General features: G+C 52.0%; 1 protein-coding gene across 5 annotated transcripts in view; it reads left to right on the top strand.

Annotated features, from left to right (window-relative positions):
• tnrc6c1 (trinucleotide repeat containing adaptor 6C1) overlaps positions 1-12,307 on the top strand; it is a 74,979-nt gene that overhangs the window by 43,489 nt on the left and 19,183 nt on the right. For 3 of the 5 annotated variants that reach the window (XM_063223560.1, XM_063223543.1, XM_063223534.1), the window contains exon 5: positions 7,852-10,764. In XM_063223560.1, the coding sequence (XP_063079630.1) occupies positions 7,852-10,764 (2,913 nt within the window). The remainder of the gene's footprint in view (positions 1-7,851; positions 10,765-12,307) is intronic. The other 2 variants (XM_063223569.1, XM_063223552.1) reach the window with 1 other exon arrangement.

Genomic DNA, 12,307 nt, shown 5'->3' with positions numbered 1-12,307 from the left:
AAGAGAGAGAGAGAGAGAGAGAGAGAGAGAGAGAGAGAGAGAGAGAGTGCGTGCGTGCGTGCGTGCCTGAGAAAGTGTGCATGAAAGAGAGGTGAGTGTGCACACTTTGTGTGTTGGTGTTTGTGCCTGAAAGACATTTGTGTTTTCGGAAAGGGAGAGTGCAGTGGCATTTTGTGCACATGTTGTTTTGTTTAACATCCTGATGCTCTGAAGTGTGTGTGCCTGTGCCTGTGCGCATGTGCGTGTGTGTGGACAGAAAGACAAACGAAGAGAAAAAAAATAGATGGAGAAAAAGATGGAGACATGCAGTGAAACGCAGGTGACTTAGAGCTCGAAAGTCCCGCCCCTTAGTTCCGCGTTTCACGGGACCTAAGCTGACCATCTAACAACGTGGTAGCGAGTAAATATCTTCTGATCTCAGTCATGATATGCGCTGGGCTACAAATATGCTGTTTAAGATGATAGATAAAGATTATTCATGCAGAAGTATCAACGTTTTGTTCCGAGGCCGTCGGCATGAAAAATGTGAAGAAACACAGCTTTCTAAAAAATGTGGGGGTTCGTACGAAAAATTAAGCAAAAATATCAGAAACAACATATATGGAGCTCGTGGCACAACTCGAAGGGGATCGAAATGCCATTTTAATATCGCCATTGGATTACATGCTACGAGAGAGAGACTAGCTGCTCTCTGCTAAGAGAGGGAGAGAGAGAGAGAGCTACTAGCTGTTCTCCTCTGCCTCGCCTGATTATGTCGGGCCGCATTTGCGTCATGACCTCACGTCCTCTGCCGGGCATGCTGGGTAGTGGGCCGTGTGCAGCAGGCAGGCAGGCAGGCAGGCTGCCGAGCGTTGTGTAAGACCTCTCCTCTACCTCTCCTCCTCCCCACCACACGCACACTCACACACACACCACCCTTCTCCCCCTCCCCAAACCCCCCTTTCTCTCTCACCATCTCTCTCTCCCCCATCCTGTTCACCGCGGTGATGTCAACAGAAAAAACCCAAACCCATGCACCTCTCACACTCTTCTCACCTCTCTCTCTTTCTCTCTCTCTCTCTCTCATTCTTTCTTTCTTTCTTTTTTCTCTCTCTTTCTCTGTTCTCTCTTGTTATCTCTTTCTCTGTTCTTTCTTTGTTCTGCCTCTCTTTCTCTCTCTCTCTCTCTCTCTCTCTCTCTCTCTCTCTCTCTCTCTCTCTCTCTCTCTCTCTCTCTCGCACATTCTCCCTCTCTGTCGTTCAGTTGTGCACATATGTACACAAAGGATTCGCACATGCATACACACGGGACACACATATGCACACATAAAGGCACATTCACGTACGTACATACACACACGTAACCCTGAGGCTTTTCCTGTGTTTTAGGAGTGCTCTGTGACATGGTTTAGGGGGGACTGGAAGGGGCCAGAGCATGTGGGAAAGAGATTGCACAGCCCGCTCCCCTTCTCCGTCCCCTCGCTTCCCACAGTGGACAGTTTTGCTTGGCCTGCACTGCCTGCCTGCACTGCACACGTACAGACATGGACTTTGTTTTTAGCAGAAGTTGGCTGCCACATATCAGCCGCCCTTTTATCTTGGTGCACCCGATTTCTGTCAATGAGACCTGTGTGTGCACACATATGTGCTTGTCTCTGACATGTGCATGCGTGTTAGAATATAGCAGTAGTTCCGATTCATATTTTGTCAAGTATTTTTTGGGGCATTTCGCCTTTATTCTTGACAAGACAGTGAAGGACAGACAAGAAATGAGCGGGGAGAGAGAGACGGGGGAGGGATCGGCAAATGACCTGGGCCGGAATCGAACCCGGGTCACCTGCGTAGTAGCCCAGTGCCCTACCGTTAGACCACGTCAGGGCCCAGATTCATATTTATATTGACTGCTGTTTTATGCTCAGCAGATTTGTGGTACGTTTTGTGATGTGTACAGTAGCTCCCTTGACACCTGCCATACTTACTGTATGATGGATGACCCCTAAAACTACTATGTTTAACACTCTCTCACACACACACACACACACACACACACACACACACACACACACACACACACAGACTCGCACGCACGCACGCACGCACGCACGCACGCACGCACGCACGCACGCACGCACGCACGCACGCACGCACGCACGCACGCACGCACGCACGCACACACTACCCTGCTGACAGGACCTCCAGTAGTGACAACCCCTGACAGGTCTATCTATGGTAGCCTGACTGAGAAATTGGAGGGTGGGAGCAAGATAATAACTCCCTATCAAAAAGCAGAACTGGAGACTCGACAGTGATTGACAAGCCAGTTAGCCAGTCATAGCCCAGAAAAAAAATCTGAGCAGCACCGCACCGGAGCCCGGCACCACCGGCGCTGGCTCGCCCGTTTGCACAAAGCCCTTATTTAGACACAAAGTAGTAATTAAAGTGGGTTTGATTGCATCATTGCATGTTTAGCTGGAGAAAGGCGGCCATTGAATTAACACATAATAAGGGGGCTGTTCCGCGCGCGGCCTTTGAGTCCTGCTCCTGGGCTTTGGCGCATTGTGCTTTTGGGGTGGGTGGTGGGGGGGCAGGGATCGTTTGTAAACAATGCCACTCTTCACAAGTGCAGTACTGCTGCTGCTGCTGCTGCTCTGGTACTCTGGTGCAATGCAAGCATCGCTGTTTCCTCCGCTGCCTGTGCCAATTTCTCACACAGCATCTCTCTCTCTCTCTTTGTAGAAAACCCTCGCTTCCTTTATCTATCTCTTGATTGTTATTCTTTCTTCCTCTTTGCGTCTTTTTTTTACGTACAGTATATATTTTTGTATGTAATTTTCCTCACGGAGCATGTCTCTCGCGCTCTCTGAATCATTTGACAGAGACATTTCAAGGAAAAAAGATGTGAATAGATTTAATTGTGCTTCATTAGCTCCACTGTTTAGGTACAGTGTTACCAACGTAATGTGTGGAGATGCAGTAGAGATGCAAAATACTCAAAGGATGGTGACAAATGAAGTGCTTTTAAAATGTAACGGGAAGTGGTTTTGGTGGTGTAGCGGTTTGGGAGTAGCTAATACGATACATCCCACTCGGTGTTCAGTGTACTCGATAATCTTAGCACTCACCGTGGCATGTAATGCAATTGAATGGTGAAAAAAAAACCAAGTGAGCTGTCTGTGCGTGTTTTGAGACATAAAAGTATTCTACAGCCACAGGGGAGCGTTCTTCAAGACTTGGCCTATATATTTCTGTTTGAATAGGTTAGTAGGGGAGAATGGCATTATTTTCATACAGGGCGATGTGAAATTGTTCTTTTTTTAATTATTTGTGAGGGAATGTCTAGATTGTCCCAAGTGTATACGAGCTATATCATCAAAGGGCATCATTCATGTCTGCATCTGCAAGAAACAGGCTGTTAAAATGATATGGTGATTTACTCTCAGGAAAGACTGTGTGTAACGTCTTTCAGTGAAATAAAAAAGGGTATGTAATGTATATTAGTTTCTGCATCGACAGTCAGCACAAATGGCTTTTAAATTATTGGCACATGACTGGACTAGATCTTCCCATCTCCCGTATCCTTGTTTACGATCCCAGGGTTATTCTCCTGCTCTATTTACTGCTCCCATGTACTGTAAATACACCCCTCCTCCTCTCCTCTCTCTCTTTCTCTCACTCCCTCCCTCTATACTGTATCTATTAATCTTCTATTTACGTCTCTCTCTCTCTCTCTCTCTCTCTCTCTCTCTCTCTCTCTCTCTCTCTCTCTCTCTCTCTCTCTGTCTAATTATCCATCCATGTGTTCCTTTATCTCTCCTGCCTTCTTCACCTCCTTCCGTCTTGTTCTCTTCATCCCTCCATCTCTGTGTCTCTCGTCTCCCTCATTATGGGGTATGGAGACACTGGAGGGCGTTTAGTGCTTGACTTGATGCCCACTGCCATTCACACTGTGTGTGCGTGCGTGTGTGCGTGCGTGCGCCTGTGCATTTATGTGTGCTTGTGTTCGGCTTGTCCTCTAATGCTGGGTGCATGGGGAAGAGCATACAGTAGAACAGCGCTGGAATGTCAAGTGTGCAGCAGTTGACCAAAGAGAGACTAGTCTGTAATCCACAGCAAAGACTGTGTGTGTGTGTGTGTGTGTGTGTGTGTGTGTGTGTGTGTGTGTGTGTGTGTGTGTGTGTGTGTGTGTGTGTGTGTGTGTGTGTGTGTGTGTGATTGTGTGTGTGATTGTGTGTGTGATTGTGTGTGTGTGTGTGTGTGTGTGTGTGTTTGTGTGTGTGTGTTTGTTTAGATGTGTGTGTATCAGGGCTTGACATTAACTTTTTCACTTGCCGGCCACTGTGGCTAGTGGCTTTCCCGAGTCACTAGCCATCCAGCTAGTCTACTAGCCACAAATTTAGTTTTAAAAAACAATCATGACGCTGTACATCTAACCTCAGAAGATGAGGGGCTTAAAGCAAGAAGATTAGTGCATGGTATCTACATGGAAATAAAATAGAATAAAACAAATAGAAACTGAGTAACTGAGTTTTTTCTTCAACTTATATACAAACAATTGATACACAATGGACAAAGTGCAAAATATACGCTCTTCTGATATGTCGTACCATAGAATAAGCTACCTGCCAAATTGGCTAGTGACACTGAAATTGTTACAGGCCACAGCCAAGTTTTACCAGCATTTGGCCGGTTGGCAGGTGCCAGTGTCAAGCCCTGGTGTGTATGCGTGCGTGTGTTTGTGTGGATGTGTGTGTGTGTGCACGACGCACGTGCCCCTCAGTGTGAAATGAATGCTTGCGGTGGGACTTGTATGTGTGTTTTTAATGAGCGCATGTGTTCGAGGTCTGCTTCCCAAACCGTGTTCCCTGTCTTGTAGTTTGGTGGTGGTGGTGCCCGCCCAGGACAGACCACAGCCCTTTGTCTGTGCCCGCGCCTTGGTGTGCCTGTGCCATTCTCAGGCCTCCTCCATTGTGAGCCTTGGCCACTAATTGCCGAGGGAAATACTCTGGCAAACATTCTCTGGCAGTTTTTTTGGAGAGTATGAAAGTGGAGCAGCAGAGACAGAGGAGAGAGGAATCCCCTCCTCCATTCCTGCCCCTGTTTCTTCTTGCCGACCGCTTTGTTGCACGCACACTACAACAGCACACACACACGGACGATGACCGCTTTTGCTGGGCCCAGGACGAAGTCATCGAAAAGGGCCCCCCCCATCCAATACATTCAATGTAATGAAAGCCTAATTTTGGGGCTCCCTGTCTCCCTGGGCCCCATTGTCCCCCACTGTCGGCTTCCCTGCACACTCACACCACACACACACACACACACACACACACACACCCCTCATTCTATTCTGAATGCACCCCCACCCGGCCTGGCCTGCATGCTTGCTTGCAGTGCACACATTCTGTTCTTTGCCCACTCACCCACAAACGCCGGCAAAGAGGGAATGAGAAAATGTGTCAATGAAATGGCACTGGAAGGCACTGCAGTCATAAATATAAACAGAGTAGAGCAAGCAGTCTGGTGGGCTTGCATACAGGCAAGTCAAGATGATTTCTTAGCGTGCTAGGCTAGCCTTAGCTTAGCTTCAGTGAAACAAACCACAGATGACTGTTGCTGCCTTGACAGCCCCTTCAAAAAGATGGGCCGAATTATTAACTTACTAACTGTAAGTCAAACAGATCACATAGTCCAGAGCATATCAGTAATGGTCAGTGTCTCCACCATACCTGTGTGGACTAGAAATTTTCTTCCTCTCCCCCTATCAAAGGGTTCTTTTCCCCATTTCCCCTGCTCTACTTCCTTTCGAAAAATGTCCTCCATTGTGTCCTCAAGGAGTGAGTGTGTGTGCGTGCGCGTACGTGCATGTGTGCGTGTGTGCGTTTGTGTGTGCGGCTGACAGATTCCTGTGGGCTGTGCCTGTGACTGGGGGCTGGGGGGGTGTAGCATTGGGAGGCGGGATGGGAGGGTAGTGGGGGCCAGAGGGATAGAAACCAGAGAGAATTTGACAGCTGCTGCGAGCAGTCTTGGCTCTAGTTCAAGATAGAGAAAATGGCGTCTTGTGCAGTGTAGCCACACACACACACACACGCGCGCACGCACACACACACGCACGCACACACACACGCGCACGCACACACACACGCGCACGCACACACACATGCGCACGCATGCACGCGCACACACACACACATGCGCACACACACACTACACACTGCAAGGACGGCGTGCAGCTCAGAGAACACACAGCAACGTGTCCCTGCCCCCCCTACTGAGTTCTTGTCTTCTCTCTCTCTCTTTCTTCAATCTCTCCATCTTTCTTTTTCAGCCCTTCTCTGTGCTCTGTCCCTCCACTCCTCTTTGTGTTCTGTAGTCTGCCTTTGCAGCAGGGCAGAGAGGAGTGTGGGAGTGGAGCAGGGTGGCAGGCTGCCTGCCGGTTGGGTAGAGCGAGGGACGTGCAACACAAGTGCTCGTGTGCTGCAGCTCGTAAAATTACAAATCAAGGCATGCTTGTGCATAAATGCACACACACACACGCACTCTCGCGCACATATGCACGCTCTTGCACACACACGCGCGCGCCAGCACACATACTCACACATGCACATGTGCACACACAAACGCGCACACATACTCGCACATGCACACACACTCGCACATGCACACACACACACACACGCACACACCCACACACAAACATTTGCATACATTGGCAGAGGCACACTTCAGACAACAATAAAACGGCACGGCACACACACACAGCCTGTGCCAGACTAGCGGCAGGGCGCCTGCTAAACCATTAACCCAAGCCTCCCGCTTACACTCCCCATATGTGGCACGCAGGCGCTGTGGTCTCCTGCCTTCCTCCCTCCCTCCATCCCTCCATCCATCCCTCCATCCATCCTCCATCTTTTGTTTTTATCCTTTTTTAATCTTTTCCCAGCCGTCCACACATTGTGGGTTGCTTTTGTAGTTGTTTTGTAGTAAGTCTATTTTAAGGTTTGGCGGGTTGGCACAGGCAGGCGTGGGTAGAGTTATAATGGTTCATGTTAGTCTTCATCAGCTCTACAGTGAAATACCAAGTGGAACTGTCCCAGTGAAGCTGCAGTTTGTGGGGATTTTAAAATATATATATATTTTGGGCTTTTATGCCTTTATTCATATAGGACAGACAGTCGAGCATGACAGGAAGGTAGTGGGAGAGAGATGGGGAAGGATTGGACATGACCTTGGGCAAGACTCGAACCTGGCTCCTTAGCCCATTGAGCCACCTCATCCCTCAGTTTATGGGGTTTGGAAGAACTGGATTTATTTTGGTTTCGGTTATTTAGGTCCCTGTGTGTGCACATACATTGACACTAAATCAGGAGCTGGGAATGCCCTAACCAAGAGTGGGAACGTGCCCGAAAATAATGAGTTGCAGTTTACTTTAGTGTGTTCTTACTTCTGTGTGTGTATGCGTTTTTACGCTTCTATGCGTTTGTATGCATCTTCTGTGTTTCATGAACTCTTTTCACATTTGAACATTACGATATTCACATTTGCAAACATTTTTACCGAGATGCTATTTGGGATTTTACAATGTTAAACATTTCAATTGAAACTATGTTTTGATATGAAAAACACATGGACATTTCTGGTTAAAAAAAGGAAGATTTCTAAGGTTTTGGAAAATCTCTCTGTATGACCACCGCTTGACCGTATTGTAGAAGACACGCTGGTATTTTTATTTGAATGATTTTAGACGATTTTTGACTCAAGGCTTGGCAGCAAAGGTTTTTTTTGGTCATTGCATGCAGTCTTATAGTAAATCAGAATCACAGCTTGACGACAAGTCTTAACTCTTCGTCCTTGTTCTTTTGTTCTCTTCCCACAGAGCTCCCTCCGCAGAGTGCTCAGGGAGCCCAGTATGAGAATCCCCTTTGGGGACACCTACACACCAATCGCAGTGCCACCACTACCACCAACGCCCCCCTCAATCCCAGCAGCCTCGGCGCTAACGGTGGTGGAGCAGCAGCAGCAGCAAACGCAGCAGGAGGAGGTGCAGGAAGTGGCTGGGATCAACTGATCATCGACGAGAGCGATACCGAGGCGTGGCCTTCCATTTCCCGCCGCGAGAGCCACCCCTCGGCAGTATGCCCTGCCCCCTCTGACTGCCTATTGGACAGCAGCAGCAGCGGCGGCAGCAGCAGCACAAACATGGCCTCTGGGCCGGCCCACACGGGCCACTTTGCAGCCAATCACCCCAAAGCCGGCGGCCCTGGCGGCCAGGGCGGTGTCAACCGCGGCTGGGGTCCCAACCCCGGCCAAGGCCCTTGCTCTGACGGCAAGGGCGACGGCGGTATGCCAATGGGAGGGAGGAACCAGCCCAGCTGGGGGTCCCCGTCCCCGAGCTTTAACTTGAACCTGAACCCCAGCGCCAACCCCTCGGCCTGGCCCGTGCTGGGTCACGAGGGGCCTGGGCCTGGGGGCGGCAGCTCCGGCATGGGAGGGACTAACCCGCCTCCCGTTGCCGGCAACCTCCACGGCCCGTCTGCAGCAGCAGCAGCGGCGGCGGCGGCGTGCGTGAACCCCAATCAGGGCGCCAACGGGAACCATCCCGGCTCTGGGTCCGGCAGCGCCTGGGGCGGCATGATGCCCCCCACAGATGGCCCGGACTCGCACCACCACCACCACCACCACCACCACTCCTCCCCGTCCACGAATGTGTCTTTCAGCAGCTCCTCAGAACCTCAGAACCTTAACACTGACGGACCAAATCACGGCAGGCAGCAGCAGCAGCAGCAGCAGCAGCAGCAGGAGGCCTCCAGCCCCGTCCACGGCCTGCCCGGCTGGGGCTCCGGCTCCGTCGGCCAGCCTATGGCCGGGGGTGGCAACGGGGGCGGCACCGGGGGCTCCCAGGTCAACGGGGCAGACGGCTCCGTTTGGGGTCACGGAGACTCCAACAAATCGGGCCCTTCCTCGAAGGACTCTGGCTGGGAGTCGGCGGCGTCCGGCTGGGGTCGCGGAGGAGGAGGAGGAGGAGGAGGAAGCTCGGCAGCTGGCACGTCGGGATGGGGGCAGCCTTCCTCCAGCGGAGACTGGGGCAAGCCCTCCGGAGAGGCCAAAGGCTGGGACTCTGTCGGCTCTCCTTCCCAGGAGCAGCAGATGGGCGGCTGGGGCCAAGGCGGCGGAGGAGGGACGCCGGCCAGCGAGGGTAGCGTGGACAGCCAGGACACGGGCTCTCACCGGGACGGCCACTCCAGGAAAGAGCCCGTGCCACTGGTGCCTGCCCAGGACCTGGACCCCAGGGTGCTGTGCAACACGGGCTGGGGACAGACCCCGGTGAGGCAGCACACCTCCTGGGAGACGGAGGAGGCGGCTCGCGCCGGCAACAAGAACGACTCCTCCGGCACCGAGATGTGGGGGGGTTCCTCCTCCAGCGCTACCTCCGCCGCCCCCCAGCACAACGCCAACGCCGGCCCCGCATCCATGTCGGAGTCCGCAGGCAAGAGCCGCCATGACTCCAGCGTGGCGTCCAACTCGGGCTGGGGAGCCCCTATGCCTAACCCTAATCAGCACGGGGGGTCTGGATGGGGAGAGCCACCAGGGAACAAGAAGCCCAGCAACGGGCCCAACGGAGGCGGCTGGGGCAATCCACCCCAGCAGCAAGGAGGAGGTGGAGGAGGAGGGCCCGGGTCCAACATGCCCAAAAACGGACCCTCCTCCTGGGGCTCGGAGGAGAAGTCTCCCAGCTGGGGGGACAACAACCCCAACAACAAAGCCAAACCCCAAGGATGGGGCGACGGGCCCAAAGCCAGCCACGGCGGCTGGGGCAAAGGAGGAGGAGGAGGAGGAGGGGACGGGAGCCCCAGCGGAGACTGGGGAGATCCTGGGGATGGCAAGAAGAGGAGCCCCACCAACTCCACCTGGGATGGGGATGGAGGAGGTGGAGGTGACAGAGGAGGAGGAGGAGGAGGAGGAGGAGGAGGCGGCTGGGGAAAGGACAACTGGGGGAAGCCTGCTCCTGCAGCAGGTGGAGGACCAGGCATGGCTGGAGGAGGAGGAGGAGGTGGAGGAAGTGGCTGGGGTGAACCCCAGCGCCCCAGTGGCCCTGCCCAGGGCTGGAACAGTAAACCCCAGGAGAGCAGCAACGGTAGCAGCGGCGGAGGCCCAGGTCCAGGACCAGGAGGGCGCGTGGGCTCCTGGGGCGGCCCCAACGCTGTCAAGCAGCCTGGCTCCGGCTCTGGCTCCGGTTGGGGAGGAGGTGACGGAGGTGAAAGAGGAGGTGAAAGAAGAGCTGGCAACGGAGGTGGACTTAAGCAGGCGCGTCCAGGGGAGCCCACAGGCTGGGGCGCGCCCTCCCCGCCCTCCATCCGCCGCAAGATGGAGATCGACGACGGTACCTCGGCTTGGGGGGACCCGACCAGCTACAACAAGTCAGTCAACCTCTGGGACAGGAACAACCCGGGGGTGCAGGGCAAGAACGCGCCACCAGGGGGCAACAACGTCAGCGGTAGCGTCACCAACAGCAACAGCAGCAGCAGCAGCATGGGCAGTGGCAACAACAATAACAATCCTCCTCCATCCGTCAACCCCCAGCTCCTGCACCATCCGCACCACGGTCCCCCTCCGCCTTCCATGCCCAACATGAGCCACAACCACAACCATAATCACAGCCACGGCCATGGTCACGGCCCCGGCAACAACAACAACAACGGCAGCTCCAACGACGGAGGCGGAGGCGGAGGACCTCACCAGCCCGGGCCACCGCACAGCAGGGCACCTCTCATGAGTCAAGGTAAGAGAGGTACGAGGGTCTGTCTTCAGGTGCATGTTGTTCAAGTGTGTGTTTATGGGTCAATGACGTTTTTTTGTAGTAGCAGACGTCAAGTTGGTGCAACCACAACTAATTCAACTATTGAATGGGTGAAATTATTTTTTTGTTTTTAGTGGATTATCTGAAAAGCATAGTCATTGCTTGTACATAAATTTCCAATTACTAACTAATTTATGGGCATTAGCTGCGGTTGTACCACCTGACGTCAGTTTGTTTATGTTTATGTATTGGATTCCATTAGCTGGGCCAATGCCACAACTATGCTTCCTGTGGTCCTAGTGTGTCACTTCCTTTGTAGTTAAGTAGTACAGTGCAGCAGCACAGTCACAGTCTAGTTTCTACAGTAGGTGGATCCTTGGTGTATTTTTTGCTGTCCTGTCGGTGTGTGCTTAAGTTTGATCAGTGTGTAATATTTTTTTGTAGTTTATTTCCAAAATTCATGCTGCAGATTCACAAATGTTGCCTTTTTTCATGACTACTTACCACCACCATCAAATTTTAAGTATTCATTATGACCGGGAAAATTGCACTTTTCATACATGAAAAGCGGGATCTTCTCCATGGTCCGCCATTTAGAATTTCCAGAAATAGACATTTTTAAAAATCTTACTATAATTTGGTCATACTTATAACACACATTAGTTCATTGTTTAGTAAATAATGAAAAGATCAAATTTGGCAGAAGACAGCACAGTTTCAACGAGCAGTGTAGTTGCAATACCTATTCAGGCCACCATCCTACACAGTGCACCTTTAAGGACATCTAATAATTAATTGCAGTAGCCTACATGAATTACTAATTGCAAATTCGTTCATGGGCCTTAGCTGTGATTGTACCACCTAACCGTCTGAGCTCCAAAAAAAATGTCTGACCCCACTCCATAATAAAAATATCCCTCCCTGGTGTGGTGTTGTTAGGACATAGAGCATTTTTGCCACTCTATTGAGCACAGCGGTGAGGGCCGTGTGGTGGGCATGTGCAGGAAGCCTGACAGACTGGGCTGTTTACTTCAGGGCTGGAATTCTTGTGCCAATTCTCTTAGCCTCTGAGCATCAGTATTTCATGACCGACTGTGCGTACGTGTGTGTGTGCGTACGTGCGTGTGTGTGTGTGTGTGTGTGCGCGTGTGTGTGTGTGCGCTTGTGCGTGTGCGTGCGTGTGTGTGTGTGTGAGTGTGTGTGCGTGTGTGCACGCGCCTGTACTATGTGTGTGTGTGCGTGTGTGTGATTTTGTGTGTGTACAGTGCGTGTGGGAGTGTAGCGTTGGAGTGTCTGTGAGGGTGGAGGTTGGAGGTGTGTAATTAGGAGGCGCTCGGCCATCTGTGCTGCCCTGCAGGCTGGGGGCTCAGCAGGAGCCTCACATGCCCTCCGCCCCAGCTAGTCTAGCCTCCTCTCTCTCTGTCTCAGCTAGTCTAGTCTCCTCTCTCTCTGTCTCAACCAGCCTCCTCTCTCTCTGTCTCAGCTAGTCTAGCCTCCTCTCTCTCTGTCTCAGCTAGTCTAGTCTCCTCTCTCT

The sequence above is a fragment of the Engraulis encrasicolus genome, chromosome 2, assembly GCF_034702125.1.
Source record: "Engraulis encrasicolus isolate BLACKSEA-1 chromosome 2, IST_EnEncr_1.0, whole genome shotgun sequence".
NCBI lineage: Eukaryota > Metazoa > Chordata > Actinopteri > Clupeiformes > Engraulidae > Engraulis > Engraulis encrasicolus.
The sequence above is the reverse complement of the archived record's forward strand: the minus strand, read 5'-3'. Positions and strand labels throughout refer to the sequence as shown.